Source organism: Sugiyamaella lignohabitans, chromosome C, assembly GCF_001640025.1.
Source record: "Sugiyamaella lignohabitans strain CBS 10342 chromosome C, complete sequence".
Classification (NCBI taxonomy): Eukaryota; Fungi; Ascomycota; class Dipodascomycetes; order Dipodascales; family Trichomonascaceae; genus Sugiyamaella; species Sugiyamaella lignohabitans.
This window is the reverse complement of record NC_031671.1, coordinates 1,501,202-1,518,850: the sequence shown is the minus strand read 5'-3', so window position 1 is coordinate 1,518,850 and position 17,649 is coordinate 1,501,202. Positions and strand designations below refer to the sequence as shown.

General features: G+C 43.7%; 8 protein-coding genes across 8 annotated transcripts; 2 read left to right on the top strand and 6 right to left on the bottom strand.

Annotated features, from left to right (window-relative positions):
• Window positions 1-1,828: 1,828 nt before the first annotated feature.
• PKH2 (serine/threonine protein kinase PKH2) lies at window positions 1,829-4,711 on the top strand (the record flags this gene model as incomplete). The annotated part of the gene is made up of 1 exon (XM_018881239.1): window positions 1,829-4,711. One exon carries the CDS (start codon window positions 1,829-1,831, stop codon window positions 4,709-4,711), a length of 2,883 nt encoding a protein of 960 aa, XP_018733849.1.
• A 194-nt stretch (window positions 4,712-4,905) lies between these two features.
• Window positions 4,906-7,107, bottom strand: YEN1 (Yen1p; the record flags this gene model as incomplete). The annotated part of the gene is made up of 1 exon (XM_018881238.1): window positions 4,906-7,107. One exon carries the CDS (start codon window positions 7,105-7,107, stop codon window positions 4,906-4,908), a length of 2,202 nt encoding a protein of 733 aa, XP_018733848.1.
• A 522-nt stretch (window positions 7,108-7,629) lies between these two features.
• Window positions 7,630-9,292, bottom strand: TDA3 (Tda3p; the record flags this gene model as incomplete). Its single annotated transcript, XM_018881237.1, has 2 exons — window positions 7,630-8,909; window positions 9,259-9,292. 2 exons carry the CDS (start codon window positions 9,290-9,292, stop codon window positions 7,630-7,632), a joined length of 1,314 nt encoding a protein of 437 aa, XP_018733847.1.
• A 1,220-nt stretch (window positions 9,293-10,512) lies between these two features.
• Window positions 10,513-11,235, bottom strand: TLG1 (Tlg1p; the record flags this gene model as incomplete). The annotated part of the gene is made up of 1 exon (XM_018881236.1): window positions 10,513-11,235. One exon carries the CDS (start codon window positions 11,233-11,235, stop codon window positions 10,513-10,515), a length of 723 nt encoding a protein of 240 aa, XP_018733846.1.
• Window positions 11,236-11,658: 423 nt separating this feature from the next.
• Window positions 11,659-12,138, bottom strand: AWJ20_4174 (uncharacterized protein; the record flags this gene model as incomplete). The annotated part of the gene is made up of 1 exon (XM_018881235.1): window positions 11,659-12,138. The coding sequence occupies one exon, from the start codon at window positions 12,136-12,138 to the stop codon at window positions 11,659-11,661; it is 480 nt and encodes a 159-aa protein (XP_018733845.1).
• Window positions 12,139-12,381: 243 nt separating this feature from the next.
• AWJ20_4173 (uncharacterized protein) lies at window positions 12,382-12,864 on the bottom strand (the record flags this gene model as incomplete). Its single annotated transcript, XM_018881234.1, has 1 exon — window positions 12,382-12,864. The coding sequence occupies one exon, from the start codon at window positions 12,862-12,864 to the stop codon at window positions 12,382-12,384; it is 483 nt and encodes a 160-aa protein (XP_018733844.1).
• An 835-nt stretch (window positions 12,865-13,699) lies between these two features.
• Window positions 13,700-14,242, top strand: AWJ20_4172 (Uncharacterized protein YGR102C; the record flags this gene model as incomplete). The annotated part of the gene is made up of 1 exon (XM_018881233.1): window positions 13,700-14,242. The coding sequence occupies one exon, from the start codon at window positions 13,700-13,702 to the stop codon at window positions 14,240-14,242; it is 543 nt and encodes a 180-aa protein (XP_018733843.1).
• Window positions 14,243-15,627: 1,385 nt separating this feature from the next.
• ITR2 (myo-inositol transporter ITR2) lies at window positions 15,628-17,211 on the bottom strand (the record flags this gene model as incomplete). Its single annotated transcript, XM_018881232.1, has 1 exon — window positions 15,628-17,211. The coding sequence occupies one exon, from the start codon at window positions 17,209-17,211 to the stop codon at window positions 15,628-15,630; it is 1,584 nt and encodes a 527-aa protein (XP_018733842.1).
• Between the last annotated feature and the right edge of the window lie 438 nt (window positions 17,212-17,649).

Here is a 17,649-nt window from a genome sequence, read left to right as displayed (position 1 = left end):
TAAGCCACTCAGATCCCCCACTCTTCTGTACATATCCAAACATTCCAGAGGAAGCATTTCCTATCGCAATAGGCATTTTTTAGCTGCATCGCGATACATACATATTGCATGAATGGATTGTACAGAAACAGCAGGCCCTACTGGGATAACTAACGATCTGGACTGCCAGGTTGCTAGAGCTCCCAGGTTCAGCGGTGGCTAGAGTAGTAGCAGGAACAGCAACAGCAACAGCAAAAGCAGTAGAAACAACCACAGTCTATTCCTAATTTTGCTCGATATCTTTTGAACGAAACAACTGGACCAGAAGAATTGGTGACTTCAGATGTTATTATTCAGAATTATTCAGATTTAATTGTGACGAAGAAATTTGATGGATTTATATAGTGATGGGTTTATATAGCAGATGTCAGCTTGAAAGTGGAGAAACAACTCCAGCTGTAGCAGCCGGCCCCTACACCGACTCGAGCGAAGCGAGAGGAGCAACCAGGGTCTGGTGCGGAGCCCCAGCCGCCGGAGGCAGGAAGGGAACCGACAGGCCAAGCGCCAATTTGGCGGAGTATGCGCGGGTGATGCGGTCCAGGCTGCTGCTGCAAGAGCTGGCCAGCAAGGCTCCACCCGCCGACTGCGAGGAGGGGGGGTAGAAAGCACGGCAGCAGCTGGTACCCTTACATATTCACACAGCACACACGAGCAGCAGGTCTATTGTCTCAGCTACATCACAATAACAAACAATCATCACTTAACCTTTATCTCACATAACATCATAATAATTGTTACATTCGAAGTAGCAGTTGAAACCAACACGGAAATTGGTCGGTACTAAGTCGCAGTGCAACCTAAATATCGATCGGATTTGAGTTTATTTCTCATACAAACAAATACACTCCTGGCTTCATTGAATGACCATCTGTTGCTTTTTGTGCTTTTCGGTTCTGTCTGTATATTGTGGTTAGTGTATGTATGTAATTTCGAGTTTTAGAGATTTTGGTTTTTTTTTGGATACTTGGTGAGTTCTTTTGGTGTTTATTGGTTTGTTTTGTTTGTTAATTTATTTAGTCATGGACTGTTTGTTTGGTTGTGGTGGTTCTGGTGGTGGTTCTGCTACTGGTTGTAGAGTTGGCAGGGTTAGTGACTTCGAGGAAGAAGATGGTCTAAAGACAAAAAACCATGCTAGGATAACAAAAGATGGATTTGCTACGAATATGGTATAAATACACAAGAAATGAACTAGGAATAAAATGCCAGCTGTTGAGCAGGAATTTGGTGAGTGATAACTAACATATTGAATAGCCAGTAATCAGGTCAGTTTCTTCACAAGTCACGTCAACACAAAACCAGTTGGATAATAATTTAAAGCGTTTGATGGCACTGTTTGCTTCAGCGTGTGTGTTATCTTTAATTTCAACGACGTTCTCTATTTCTTATTCATATCCTTGTTCCAACTCTATGTACTTGCCGGGGTGTAGTTAGCGTGAGCACAACAACATACATTCCCACTACCGCATTCAAGTCTTAGAAAATCTCAACACACAACACACAAGTCAGCACACACAACGATTTATTTTTTTAAAAACAGCCGGTCTGGTACCCTGTATTCTTCATCATAGTCCAACAACGAGCAGTAGCGCGTCGATTTATAAATCCTATTTCAGAGTATTCTCAACATATCGACAAATCCTCTAGTACTCGTCACTTCAACATAGGTTCACCGTTGCTTGCTCATTTAGAGATATCATTCATTTTTTTTTTTTGATTTAGTCTTGCTCGGATTAGATACAAGTTTCTCGCACAGTTTTCTCACAGAGCTTCTCCTTCTTATTCTCTCATTATGGAAAGCTCAAATCAGTATGTCACAACCGGTATAGATCCGAAACCTAGTAACAACCCATTTCATAACCCCTTTCACCGCCGTCATTCCAGAAAGCCTGTGGCTCAGGATGGTCGCGATAGTCCAGGTTCGCCTAATGTAGTTCCTGTTCTACACAGAAGCCAGTCTACCCAAGCAGAACCACAAAGTCCTAGCCAAAGCCCTCGACAACATCACCACCATCAGCAAATGCTCGAGGAGTACAATCAAGGTCGAGATTCTTATGACTATAACGGCCGGCATCAACCCCACAGACACCATCGACACAATTTTTCAAACGCTTCAGCAGATTCTCATGTTAGCAGCGGAAATGGTAGAAGTGCTCGACCCGAACATGGTGAGTATGTGTCTGTAGTGTCACCATCTCCTGTACATGTCCCAGCACCGCAATTAATGCAGCAGTCGCCAATCGAGGGTCAAATTACCGTTGTTGTGCCACAACTTCAGGCACAGGCATTGGCACAAGCCCAGGCTCAGGTTCAAGCCAGGACACAGAATGTACCAGTTTCACACATCCCAGCTCAGGCTGGTGGTCTTGGCCCTGCATTTGCACCAAAACCAGCTGTGTCAGCTGTTCCTGTAGGTGGTGTACCATCGCGACCAGTGTCAAATATGAACGAATATGCTCCAGAAATCGCATCATCTTCCGAGGAATGGAAAGAGAGGGGTGCTGCTACCATTATTAAATCAGAGGTGGATGAATCAGGTCATACAACTACAACTCTTATTAAAAAGGGCGTCAAGGACTTCACTTTTGGCCAAACGCTTGGTGAAGGTTCATACTCGACAGTTGTAGCTGCTTCCGACAGACAAACTCTTCGCGAATATGCTATCAAGGTACTGGATAAGCGACACATCATTAAGGAAAAGAAAGTCAAATACGTGAATATTGAGAAGAACAGTTTGAATAGACTAGGGGACCACCCTGGTATTATCAAGTTGTATTATACATTTCAAGATGAGCGTAGTCTTTATTTTGTTCTTGATTTCGCCTCAAACGGTGAATTGCTATCCCTAATAAAACAGATGGGCTCTTTGGACGAAGACTGCACAAGGTACTACGGTGCCCAGATCTTGGACGCTGTGGATTTCATGCATTCTAAAGGTGTCATTCATCGAGATTTGAAACCAGAAAATATCCTGCTGGATTATAAAATGCGCCTCAAAATCACCGATTTTGGAACTGCCAAACTACTCGACCCAATTAAAGATGATAGCGGTAAAGAAGTCTATCCAGAGGAAGTTCGTACAACTTCGTTTGTAGGAACTGCTGAATATGTTTCACCAGAGTTACTTACTGATAAGGCTACCGATAAACGTTCAGATATTTGGGCTTTTGGATGCATCATTTATCAAATGATAGCTGGTAGACCCCCTTTTAAAGCAGCAAACGAGTATCAGACCTTTCAGAAAATTGTCAAGTTGCAATATTCGTATCCACCCGGATTCCCGTATATGGTACGTGACTTGGTCAAGAAGTTGCTTGTACTGAATCCAAAAAATAGACTGGACCTGAATCAGATTAAGAAGCATGATTTTTTTGCTGGTGTAGAATGGGATCTTCATAGTATTTGGAAAAAGCCTCCACCAAGACTGATGCCATACAAGGCCTCTGCAAAGTCGATTTCAAATCCACGTCTTGTATCGAATCCTGCTAATCGCTTGTTGCCATCTCAAATGAAATTGAATGCCGGACAACAGTCGGCTGCTGCTAGACCAGTAGCTCGACAAGGAATACCTAGTGGAGGAGTTCGTGCTTCGGCAGCAGCAGCAGCAGCTCTTGGTAAACCATTAACTAGACAGGCACCACCTGCACATCCTGGAAAAGCTTCGCCAAATTTGCAAAGTGTCGGCGCACCAGTATCAACACCATCATCTACCTCATCTGCTGCTGTAGCGGGCGCAACGACAACGACTCCAGCATCACCTGCCAAGCCCAGGCCATCAGTAGCAACTCTCAAGGCAACCGAATCGTTGAAAGCACTTAAAAGAGCCCAGTCTCAACCAGTTGTACCAATAGTAACGACCAACTATGCTGCTCAAAAGAAGCAGAGAGCTCCATCCACTCCGACAGATTTACAACCACCACAGAATCGTAATGGCGGTATTGGCATGCCTGGTGGAGGTGTTTCTAGGGTGAAAACACCCGATATCAAAAGTAGCCCGGCAGGTGTTTCAACCCCTGGAACACCTCCAAATGCGTCTCCAAAGCTAATCATTCCACCTGTATCACAAGTAGATGCCGACTTTGCTTCTCTTCTAACTCACCATGAAGAGCGAATCTTGAAAATTGCCAATATACCTGTGATTACTTCCGGTGCCATGGGGTACAACGAGAACGAAGACGATGACCGAGAACCTGGAATCATCAGCAAGTTTTTTAACGGTGGAGCTACAAAACGCAAGCGTCGTATTGTTATCGTTACTAGTGCAGCAAGACTGTTAGTGTGCGATGAGGACAGGCGACTTAGGCTGGATATTCCTATTGGACTGCCGCAAGTGAGTATTCGTGAGCTACAGTTCAATAAGAAGACCAATACTGGAGCATTCGTGGTCGAAGCTCAACATAAATGCATCACAGTTGAAGACGCTTCAGGAACGTCTGAATGGATGGCAGCCATCGCACTGGCCCGTGAATATTACGCTCAAGCAACTGCTCTTTCTGAAAGTAATGCTACGACAGCAGCTACCGCAGCAGCAATTGCTGTTGGCGGAGGCCGTCCTCCTAGAGGTCGCACACCATCTAGTGCGACTAGCGAGGCTGGTTCCAGACTTGTTAACACTAGCAATTCTACGTTCCTCCAGAAGAACGAAGAACGACGCAGTCTAAGGCGAAAAGTATAAAATAGTACGTATATTTATTTCTTGTCAACAACTATGTGCTTCCTCCGGTGGCTGAGTTTCAGTCAGGAACCATCATTTTCCCGTCATAATTATCTCCAGCGAAGCAGGAGCAGCGGGGTCTGGGGCGAAGCCCCAGCCGCCGGAGGCAGTGTGACTGGTAGAAAGATAAGATAGATAAATAAGAATAAATAAGGCTACAGGGCAAGCTTTTTCTTGGACGTGCCCTGAGGTATATCGCTGGTGTCTTCGTCGTCACTGAACTGGAAGAGACTGGCTAAATCGGAGTTCTCTGCAGAAAATTGGCCATTAAACGCCATTGGCTTGTTTGTCGTTGAAACAGGGTTGATGGTTTTACCAGTTGGCGCTTTGGATACAGGTTCTTTAGACTTTCGAGAAGAAAAGAAATCAGTTAGGATGCGATTATTAGCAGGTACGCTTGACTTTGAGTTTCTCGACACTGTAGAATTCGACCGTTTTGTCTTCTCAGAAGAAGCCCGCTTCTTTTTGACAGGTACTGTAACTAGCTGGTTCGTAAATGGGCTCACCAAAGATATAGTTACAGGTGGTTTTACCGCAGGCTTGGTGAAATTGTGAATCAAATCATTATTACTCTGGTCGAGAATGACAGTCGAAACCCGTTTTGCAGCTTTAAACTTTATAACCTCTGGTGGAGACAGCACCTCAGGAATAGCCTTGGTAGGGCTGGACCCCTGAGAACCAGACGAATTGAAACTGTTGGCCCGGCTCCTTCTACGGAGTTGTGGATACATGGTGTCAACACCTAGAAGCTCACCAAGACTTTCCTGCTTCAATGTGACATTATACTGATCCAGACTCGGGGTTGTATCTTTAGTTTTTCTTGGTGCAGAGATTTTTTCAAACCACGCTGTCTTATCCTCATTAAGCTTGATTCTTAGAGACAGAAGTGGAAAGACGATACTTTCCACAAACCTTTTCCAGGACTTGTTGTAGGATGCTGCGTCATCTGTATACAGCTTCCGATAGTTGTCAAACAATGTCATGACATTCGGGAAAGTGCTAATGAAAACTTGTGGCAAGCATTCATCCTTTTCTCGTAGAATAGGGTAGAAATAATTTTCTACCACGTCTTTACGTGGGAAATCCTCAGGAATTGGAATATATGAGCGTTTGTTTAGAAATTTGGACTCGTTCGAGCTCAATTCCTTTACTAGTCGTTCACGCCACTGCTTAAGCTTTGGATTGATATCAGAGTCAATAGCATCCAATACTTTGCCATCCCTGGAAAGTCGATCCTCAATTTTCCAGCCATATATATCAGCTAGATCCTGAGCAAATCCAGTCTTTTTCGAGCTTATTCGTTTGGAAATCTCGTAGCCCAGCCTTTTTATGCCGCTGTCATAATCTCCACCTTGAAGCAAAGCTCTGAGAATATATTGCGGTCGGTCATATTCTGACTCATTCTTAACATGTATAACCTCAATCATTCTGTCTACAGCAGATGTAGAAGTGGTGTTTTTGGCTCTTTTTCGTTTGGTAATATTGGCCGCCATTTCGGGCTCTGCATTCTCATCGTCGTCTGTATCAGCAATAGATCGCTTTCTATGGGACTTTGATAGATGTATGACTTCAATATCGCTTTCCTGGCTAAACTCAAAGACGCCATTTTTTTGACTTGAGGCTTTTGATTTGAATATTTTTTCGGATTCAGACTCATCAGCATCTGCCTGATCATCATCAACGTCATCTTTATTCTGTGCCCTTTGTTCATTATCGTCAGCTTCTTCTTCTTCAAGTGGAGAAAGCACATAAATCTCATCATCCTCATCAGAATTTTGTTCGAGTTCGTAATCGTAATCCTCATCTGATTCATCAATCATACCTGAGCCCAGTCGACCAGGTCTCACATTTGTTTCATTGGCAGTTTTGTATCTCAAAATCTTAGTTGCACCAAAAAGCAGACAGTCACTATCTTCAGTGAAGACATAGTCTACATCACCTTCCATCTGCAACCAAGAGCATTCTGCCTCACCTTCTCCAGCAGCTTTAATGACGGGAATTCCAATATTCCGACAAACAGATGTTAACATGAACTCTTCCTTTGCAGTGCCCATGGCTCCGAAATCATGCAAAACATTGCGCTTAAATGATGGCTTTCCTGGCCCATCAAAGACTATCACAATTTCAATTCCGACTTCAATGAATGCTAGTAGTTTGTTGAATGATAATCTATAAAAGATAGCTTCTTTGTTACCTCCAAAGTTGTTAATACCCTTGACTTGATGGAGCAAGATATTACCATCAACTGCTACCTTGACCAAACGACCATTTTTCTTTAAAAAGTCAGCTGCAAACTCCCTGAGACTTTTGGTTTCTCTTATTAAATCATCATCATCCCAAAGCCGGTTAACTCCCATGATGGACCCTTTTATGGTTGCAGTCTATCAGCTTCAATTCAGATAGTCAAAGGCCAACAGGAAGTTAAATCCACATGCTCTTATCCAGAGTTCAATTAGCACCTCGTCACTACACTTCCAGGAGCTAATATCCCAATCAAGATCCTCAGACAATTTAATTCTAGATGCTATCTAGAGAGCATTTGGCAGTTAAAGCTCACAACATGGGCCTGTTGCTCCTGCGTCTAGCGTTCAGTGCCCAGCCGCATATCCACCCAAAGAAGTATAATGTAAATACAGAACTGTCAGCTGTCTACATGACCACCAGTACGGGAATTCCAGGGGCAACTAACCCTGCATATATTGAATACACAAACACTATCACATGAGATCCACAACTAGCTTCTTTTTGTAGTTCCAGTCATATCCTCATGAAGTGATTCTGGCCCCCTACTTAATCCCTTCATAGCTTGCAAAAATGGAACTTCGTTAAATGCTATCCGAGACAGCACTGACAGAAATTTAATAGTTGAAGGAGTGGGATTAATTTATACTAGTAGCATCAAAGAACAGCTCAGGCTCTAGACCAGTGACATTAGCACTGGAAGCCTTACCCTCAAGGATGATTTCAGCCATAATTTTTCCTGTAGCTGGAGCATTATTTATACCCCAACAACTATGACCACTTGCAAGGTACAGATTACGTACATTTGTGTGTCCGATCAATGGGCCCGAACAAGAAGCAATATCTGTCACTGGAAGATAACAGGCTTGACGACGAAGAATTCGGCCTGAACGTAAAACATCAGATATCTCACCAGCGTATTTGAACAGGTCTTCACATCTGCCTGTATTGACTTCAACGTCGTCTGTAGATTCAGGAGTTGGTACGAGAGTATCACCTTCACCACATACATATACTTCATCTTTACGAGGATAAATTTCAGGTGAAACATATTGACCACGTTTGACCTTGAGTTCCGTAAACATGGCATGCGCCGAAACCTGGCGGTTTGGTTTGATTGTGATAGAATGAGCCCGCAGCCCAGAAATAGGACATGTTGGTAGCAGTTTTGAAGTCCAAGGACCCATAGTCAAAACCACTTTGTCAGCTTCTAGATCTACTGTTGTTAAATCACTGCCGTTGGCAGCAACTCCATTACTAGTGTTCGTCTTATTAGCAGTGCCAGTCACATCGTTAACAGCGTTAGCATCTTGGGTGCTTTCAGCAGTATTACGCTCGCGGGACTGTTTTTCGTAACTAACCCCAATAACAGTACCATCTTCGTCTTTACGAAGATTAACGACTTTACCTATCACAAGTTCAGCAGCACCAGTTTCTAGCACTTTTTTTAGAAGGAACGTTGTAATTTTGTATGGGTGAACTTGGGCAGTAGTTTCAGGACTACCAATACTGGACCAGTTTTCAATAATTTCAGGACGGATCCAGTCCACTTCCTCTGGCAGGGGTTCTCCTGCATTTATAGGTTTTCTCGAGTAACGTGTGGGAAGATCTGGGGTAAACGTTTCACCAGTGGGCTTTTTCTTAGTTGTCAGATTACCCTCGATACTGAGAGTATCCAGTCTTCGATATCCCCATTCTTTTTCACCGTTGTATAGATCTGACAGTTCTTGGTGTAATTTAAATGATAGTGGAACAATCTGCTGGGGAAATGCCCAAAGTGCTAATAGACCACCTGCCTTGCCAGACGCTCCACCAGCAGGCCGACGGGCCTCTAAAATAGTTATATGGTGTCTTGTCGAATCGAAATCTGGATGCTGAGTAAGGTAATATGCCGTACAAACACCAATGATCCCCGCTCCTATGTCTTAGTTAGCACTTAATCTTACGAGGCCATCTCCTGATTTGAGCTTTAATAGCAAACCAGGGATACTAGGTAAACTCGTGAAGATTACTAAAGGGAGGTGAAGGGGCTATGAGTATTGGTTCATTCACAACCGTGACTGCTGCCTCACAAAAAGATATCCGACCCAGGACGCGACATTTAAGCGCTCGAGAGAGAATCAGATTCTTGAGAGGCCAGTCCTCACTTTTTTGGTTATAAAATTACTCCAGCTACTCAGCATGACCACTTGAACTCAACTAAATGAACAGATGATACTAATCATCCAAATCTCAGCAAACGTTACACTGTTAACTGCTGTACTTACCAACTATCACAATTTCTTGCTTTTCTTGCTTCATTTCGAATTCTGCCAGTGGGTGTTTATGGCTCTTATTTTAAAGGTTTTCAAATTCTCAGTAGGTCTGACGTCACTTGAATTTGTTTAGAGTTGTGACTTGAAGACCGTTGATTTAAGCCAGTCCTCGATAACTATGGTTTCTATGAGAGGTGGGGTAGCCAGGGCAATTGCTATTTTTTCACTAGTGATGAAGTAACAATAGTCAGGCTTTTTTTTTGCTTCTTTATAATCACGTTACAAAACTGCCAAGATATGACACTGTTTATAGTCAAAACCAAAACAATTGAGTAGACCAGTATAACTGAGAAACAAACTTAGATTTTTACGCAAGTAGATGCCAGGGCGAAGTGTCTTAGAAAATGGGGTGATCTTTTTACGAACCAGCCCTGCAATCTTATCGTAGATAATCACTCCGATATGCCTAATCGGGCAATTACCGTTTCCGTATCACCAACTATGACATAGCTAGTGCCGCCGGGAAAGGGTGCAATCGAGATTTCATCTGAGAAGAGTTCCCGTTTCCGATGGCTGAGAATTTGTGTTCGGTTCAATGTTCTCTCTGTATCGTCCAGCAATGAATATATTTTTTCTATTCGGGTGGTGCCATTGAATTTAGAACTTAATGTCAGTTCCTGCAGCGTAACATTTTCGTGTTCGGGTTTCCGAGTAATCTGCAGGGGGGATAATCTTTATTCCAGGACTTGATTTGAGTTGTTTTTTTATTGCCGCTAAAAGGGACATAGATGGTAGCAGTACATGAAAGAATGGCTTCTTAATAATCTGCCATCTCGGGTGACCGTGGCTCGGCTATGGTTTCGCGAGATTAAAGGTGTGAAATTGCATTAGACACGGGATTTTTCCACCATGGGAAGTGCATAACTGACGATCAAAAATGATTCTCTGGATAAATGAAATGCCACAATTATGTTCAAAAACCCGGTCGTACCTATATTTTCCATGATTCTAATTTATCATCGTTGTTACACATATTCCATATTCCACTCATATCCACAATACAACTACTATTACAAGTAAATCAAAGCGCATTCAATAAGCGCTTCCAGTCGACAGATTTATCTATCGTCTCCATATAAATATAAATCATAAGTCTAATTATTTCATTTACATTGTGAACTAGCTTTTTCTCAGTGAAGTCATGGTACTAGCTATTTTCGTGAGCGTGATAGTGGTAACAGCATTAATGCTTTTCGTATAATAACTTTATAGTACTATAACAAGCACTAGCAGTATTATTAGCACCACTATTAACAGAGTGATGCAGCATGAGCTTAAGGTCTCTCGATTATTTTTCACTACCCAGTCTACTTTTTTCAATCCTCTCCTCAGCCTGTCGCCAGCAGTATCTACCTGGCGATCAAAATCCTCAATTAAATAAGACTGATCTTCTAATTCTCGCGACATTACATTTGCCTGTTCTCGTAGCGAGTTTACAGTAGTGAATACCGAATCTAATACTGTGTCCTGTTCTTGAATCATATCCTGGTACATAAGATTCGACTCCAATCCTCCTCCGTTGCCCTGATATGGAGATGCAGCGGGGGCGGCGTCACCAGCAGGACCAGTAGCAGCAGCGGCAGCACCAGAGTCCCCATTACCCGAGTTCCAGGTGGAGACGTCAGGATGTGCAGCTGCCTTGGTACGAGGAATCACCTGTTGAATATCAGCCAATTTATTATTCAAAAGTGCCACCTTCGATATACGGTCATTAACTTCATGCTCGGTTACGCCAAACTGGCTCGGCGTCTGCTGCACCACGCCTATGCTTTGTGAAAGGTCATGAATCGTCTCCACCAGCTCTTGAGCACAGTTATTGACGTCTATTAAGTGATTGTTTGTTGGTTCACTCTGGTATTTCGCCAGTAACTTTTCGGTAGCTATGAGTTGTGCCTGAGCGTCGGCGTACACCTGGTTAAAAGGATCCATGGCCACCTATGATCCATGCACTTTCTATCTGTAGCTTCTAAAACGAGATCTTTACGAGCAAATAACCAAAATAAATATGAAATATGATTAGCCTTATCCAATTTGTGATAATATCTAGTCAAGTTTCTCTAACTCTACCCCTTTACTATCAGAACCACAACTCTATCGATCTAAATTCAGCCCTCTTGATGTGGCACATGATCAAAAACAGCCACTTATTTACACATATCGCGGGGTTCGGGGGAATGAGCACGAACCCGTAACCCTGTCGAACAGTAACTCAGAGCGAGCTTAATTTCTATCGAGTAGTATCGGTCAATGGTCAAAAAATCTCCTGCGAAGTAGGAGCCACGGAGCCTGGGGCGGAGCCCTATACGCCGGAGGCCGACAGACCCTGATCACATCAACCACAACTGGTATATTTTATTTCAAGCTATTTAAAAGCTCAATAATCGAGTTGTAAGCAAGAGCATGGTCGTCCTCCTGTTTAAGTCCACTGACAACAATGACTCCAGCGAGTCCTTCTAGGCCCTTGACTCGGATAGGGAAACCTCCTCCATGGGTAGCAAAGTCGGCAGTTGGCTGGCCGAAGTCGGCCATGGTCTTGCCATTGAGAGCAAAAGTGCGACCGGTGAGGTAGCTGGCCTGCTCGAAATAGGTAACAGCACGACGTTTGCGATTGACCCATGACTGGTTGTCAAGAGTAACACCAGGTCCAGTGGTGGTTTGGAAGAGAACAAGGCCATTGGGACCAGTGATACTGATAATGACAGACTTGTCGAATTTCAGAGAGTTCTTACGCACGATTTGACCAAGCTGCCATGCGATGTCCGAGTTAAAAGCAGGCAAAACAGCGTCCTTCTCGTGCTGACGCAGTTGGTTAAGAAGTTCCTCACTTGACATTGCTGTTAAATTGAGTTCTCAACAATTCGATCGCAGATTGTGTGAATAGTGGGAATATCAGAAGAAAACTAGTACAAGAGAAGCTGGCTTGTCCGGATTAATTTTTTGTCACGTGCAACGGACCGAGCCCGACCGAGACGAGCATACGGAGAAATTAAATACAAACAATTGAAGCACGAAAAAATTAAATAAACTGTCAGAACTCACATATAGAATAACCTAAAGCCTAAAACCACAGATGGTTTAAGCTAAAGTAGCGAGGTATTGCTTAATGGATTCAACTGCAACTGCATGGTCATCCTCTTGCTTGAGTCCACTGACAACCACGACTCCAGCAAGACTGTCAGTACCTTTGACACGGATAGGGAAACCACCTCCATGAGTAGCATAGTCGGCATCAGACTTTCCGAACAAGTCAAGACCAATATTATCGGCCTCCAAACTGCGACCCATTAAGAAACTGGACTTTTCAAAATATGTGACCACCCTTCTCTTACGCTCGACCCATGATTGGTTGTCAAGAGTGACACCTGATCTGGTGGTAGTTTGGAAAAGAACAAGGCCATTGGCACCAGTGATGCTAATTAAAACAGAATTGGGGAATTTGAGAGCGTTCTTACGGACAATTTGACCCAGCTCCCAAGCCACATCTGAGTTGAACGCAGGAAGAATGGTTTCCTTTTCTTGCTCACGCAATTGATCGAGTTGTTCGGCAGTAAAGACCATTTTCAGTTATGTTTTTGGGAATCAAACTTGGTTAATAAATGCTGTGACAAATCAGCGAGAAAACGGCACCCTTTTATACAAAACTGACCCCACAGAATCGTGTCCTCGGATAAACACACGCACATAGGTCAGCGTGGGGGAGGCTCCAAATCTGGCTACAGATCATCGGGGCAGCACGGTTGTATGCACCGTTTCTCGGAACGCTCCCCGACACCTGCTCTTCGCATGCAGGGCCCTTTTGCGGGGACAAAACGGGGGGCTCTGGTGGGATCCCGACCTGCCTCCGGCGACTGGAGCTCGGCCCCAGACCCCCTAGCTCGCTTCGCTCGAGCGCGAGGGGCCCTCAAAAATAGGAATTATCTTATGACCAACCCGTGCTACTTTACTGATTTGAGTCAATCAAATTGCGAGTAGTCACGAGTCTGATGTCAAATCCCGGCTTCCAAGGATCATTCTTTTAATAAACTCACAGGCTCATTAGTCGTAGGGTGTTGATTCGACGAAAATTTAGCTCAGTTCGCTCACAAGCCACTATTACCGCGGAATTTTCCTCAAACCACATAAAACAAAATTTATCGAAAACCTGCGGGAACGGATTCACACTGAACTAAGTTTAAACAGAGTCAAAAGAGAAAAGGAATTTGAGCGGATTCCCCAGATGTCAGAGGCACCTTACACGGGTCGACGCAGGGACATGACATGAACGCGATGCCGCCGATTACCGTTGGCACGGCTGTCTGCAGAAATCTTGCAATATTTATATTAGGTCTGAGCCACTACTTAATTCATGCCAGTAATTTGCATTTATTAGATTTGAAAGATAGAAGCTGGAAAAATGTTAAAGGCAACCAAAAACCTTTTTTCCAGTGCTGCAGCTGCCACCTCCAAGTCATTTGTAGCCGGTGCTGGTGGTGCAGTGCCAGCTAAAAATTTAGCTGGTGGTGTGACTTTGAATTCGCGAGACGAGATTGAATCTATGCTCAGCCAGCCCACTTGGTGTGTTTCTGAGCTTTTTGAAAGAGTTGAAAATGACTCGGCCACTGAACGACCCACTTACGAGACTTTGAGCAAGCTACTTAAACAGGCGGGTCTCAACTCTGTCGAGAAAGACTCCCCTAGAGCGAATAAACTTCTTCAAGAGCTGGATACACAGCTTACTTTCGTTAGTCATATTAGCGAAGTTGATACTAAGGGTATTGAGCCTTTGGTCAGAATTAGCGGAGAGCCTATTAAGGCTCGTATGGAGGATCTATTTGCCATTTCGGAAGAGACTGCTCCTGAGACGGTGGAACCAAACAACTGGCAGCCAGTTGCTTTGAGTGCGGAAAGATCTGGTAATTTCTATGTTTTGCATGAAGGACTAGCCAAAGAGGCCTAAGTTATAGACCAGTATCAGGCTTTGTTAGAGGAGGAAAGACGGCTTATCTCTGGCTGTTGTTAGAATTGGTGCCTCAGGGACCTAATATCACCTATTCACTTTTTAAAGAATTTCTCCGTGTTGGCATCACTGATTTTATGAATATATTTATTATTTATTAGCTTAACAAATCTATAGATATCAGACTGTTAGTAACACCCCAAAAGAATCAAGCTATGGCCGAATATAACGGTTCATTTTTTAGTTCCGCGATGCAATGCTCTGAACACATGATAAGCGTGACATTTTGTGATCTCATCATAGATATGCGCAAGATAGAGTAGCGAGCCGAGGATATATCAAAGTCTGCCACCATACAATCTTGAAATATTGAAGCTGAAGACTTTGGGCAAGAACAATGTCACAAGAAGCATCAGCAAATCCTGGAAATGTGCCAGTTACAGCGAATGGGGTACCCACTCAACCCCAAGATATACATGTACAAGCACAAGCTCAAGCACAACAACCTGATGCAATGGCTATAGACAGTGTGACAACGCCAACCCTTGAAAATAATACTCAGAATAGCGTAAAATTAGAACCGACAGCGGTGCCTAGTAGTACCAGTGGTAATAGTGGTGAAATTGTCCCCCCATCGGTAGGTGCTCCCAATAGACAATATCTAAATCAGAATGTTGCACCGGCGGTACTCCAAGGGATGCGTTGGATTGTTCATCAACGGTAAGTACAACTCGACTCAGTTAAGTCAGAACCCAAGTATAGGATAATATCTAACAGCTGTGGCTAGACCAGAAAACCCAGTCAGGGCACTTGGCCAATATCTGATAGATCATGCCGATGAGTTCGATAAAAGTTTAAAATAATTCAAATAATGACGACGATGACACGACCAAATGAATCACAAAATAGACAAATGTAAAAGACAATATATCACAGAAATGACTCTTCATGAAACTTGGTCGTGATACTAGCAACGGCCAATGGCTCCAGGTCCCTCCGACTGGCGGCGACAACTTCACGATAGTAAACTAGAATTTACATCTCCGACCCACTTGCCTCCGGCGGCTGGGGCTCCGCCCCAGACCCTGGTTGCTCCTGCTTCGCAGGAGATAACGGGCACGTCGACGGAACGACTCGACTGGAAATACTCTCAGTGATCTAATACTCCTGCTTCGGAGATGTTTGACGAGGCCCCAACGAGACGACTCGAGCGTAGCCACGGGGTCTGAAGCGAAGCGCCAGCCGCCGGAGCAAATGGGTACTGAGAAGTATCTTAAAATAATTCATTAATGCAATTATATTAGTCGTGATATCATAACAAGTACATAGGATCAAAAATATTACTGGTGTTGTTTAACTAAAGCACCCTGGCCTAAAACCAGTGTCTAGTTGATAACCTTTTTGCTTCTTTCCTTGGAAAGAGCGACCGACTTCTTAACATTGAAGCCGTCTTCTAGCATAAGTTGGGTTTCTTCCAAACTGAGGTTCTTCAATTCAGGGAAGCAGAACCAAATGAAGACGAAACTGACAACACAGATACCAGTGTAGAAAGAGAAGGTTCCAGTGGGGGTAATATTTTGCATCATAGTCAAGAAGGTGGAGGCGACAACCAAACTGCCACTCCAGTTGACACAACAGGCCAAACTGGAAGCCAGACCACGAACACTCATAGGCAGAACCTCAGATTGTTGCCATGGGATAGCACCAACTCCAATAGCAAAGAAAGCAACGTAGAACATCATGAAGATAATAATCACAATTCCCCAGGTGTTGGAGTTGGTGGAAGCGGCAGTGGCAGAGTTATTGCTGAAAATAATGTCCATGTAATGGAAAGCAATAGCGTTAACAGCAAGACCAATAGTCATACCAACAAGGGAAATCAACATGAGATTACGACGTCCCACCCGGTCGATAGTATAGTAAACCACCACAGTGAACACAAAGTTTGTACCAGCAACGACAGTCGAGACAGCAGTAGGGTTGGAGAAACCACACATGGCGAAAATAGTCGACGAGAAGTACATGAGAGCGTTAAACGAGGTGTACTGGTTAATGGCTTGAGATCCACAGACAATAGCCAGACCACGTAGATTTGAAGGGATCAGGAACAAGTCACGAATGTGAAGCAAAAATCTTCCAAAAGCAGTGGTACCTTCAGGGTAAAGCTCGTTGGTACTAATAACGAGCTCAGCAATCTTGTTGTCAATCGACATTTCAGTGGCTCCAACATGGGTCCGAGTCAGTGCACTCTTGGCCTGATCAAGCAAACCCCTTTGAACAAGGTATCGAGGGGAATCAGGAAGTGGGATCAAAAGAACAGTCTGCAGTACACAAGGGATCATGGAAATTCCAATCAAGATTCTCCATCCATGAGATACATGATCAAGACCAGCTCCAATACCATAAGCAATAAGCTGGGCACCTGTTCTAATAATAGAGGCCATAATAGTCAACCGGCCACGGTATCTAGGGGGTGCCAACTCAGTAATGTACAGAGGAGCCACAACCGATCCAAGACCCACACCAATACCCATGACAAAACGGCCAGCAATCATAGTCCATACAGTATGAGCACCGCACTGAATAGCAGCACCAACAATCAAAAAGAAGTTAGCAAACATCGAACATCTCTTACGGCCCAAGAAATCAGCCAAAAAACCAGTAATCAAAGCACCGAAAAAAGCACCTAAAGAAGTGGCTGACGTGATAAACTCCTGTTGTCCATATGATAACACATCAGGGCCAAGATCGGTTCCAATATTTGCAATAGCAGCTGAGATATAACCAGTATCATATCCAAACATGAAATGTGAAACTGAAGAAACCATAACAAGAATCAGTAAAAACCCTGATGGTTTACTGTCATGAAACTCTTCATCGTCCACGTAAATATCAGGGGACCTCTTGTCGCTTTCATAACTAGTAGTGGGTTTGTCGCCATTAGACGACTCCAAAGTAGATTCTGACATGTTGACTTGAACTCGCTTGGTAGATCCGATCTGCTCGCGTGGTAAGTTGATAACTTTGTGTCACCTGGCGAGACCTAAATACAAGCGACGAAGGGGGGGGGTATTGTCTGGGTAAGATTTACAAAAAGAAAGTTCCGGAAAAAAAGAGTGAAAAAGTAACCTCGAGGTACATAGACCTGCAGCAAAAGTATCGGGCAGCGTTGAAATACAGATACCTTTACACGAAATGTTCCTATCGTCAAGTTCGACTATTAAACGATACCATCATATCAAGCCCTTCTCCTAGCAGTGGTTCCACTAACAGGAACACGATTACCTTAAAAGTGGTCACACGAACTCAAAATCACACACTCGAGAACCCCAGTGATTATTTGTTATTTCTCATCTTCATTACCCGTTTAAGTAAAATATGCAGATTTTAGCGCGAAGATCATTGCG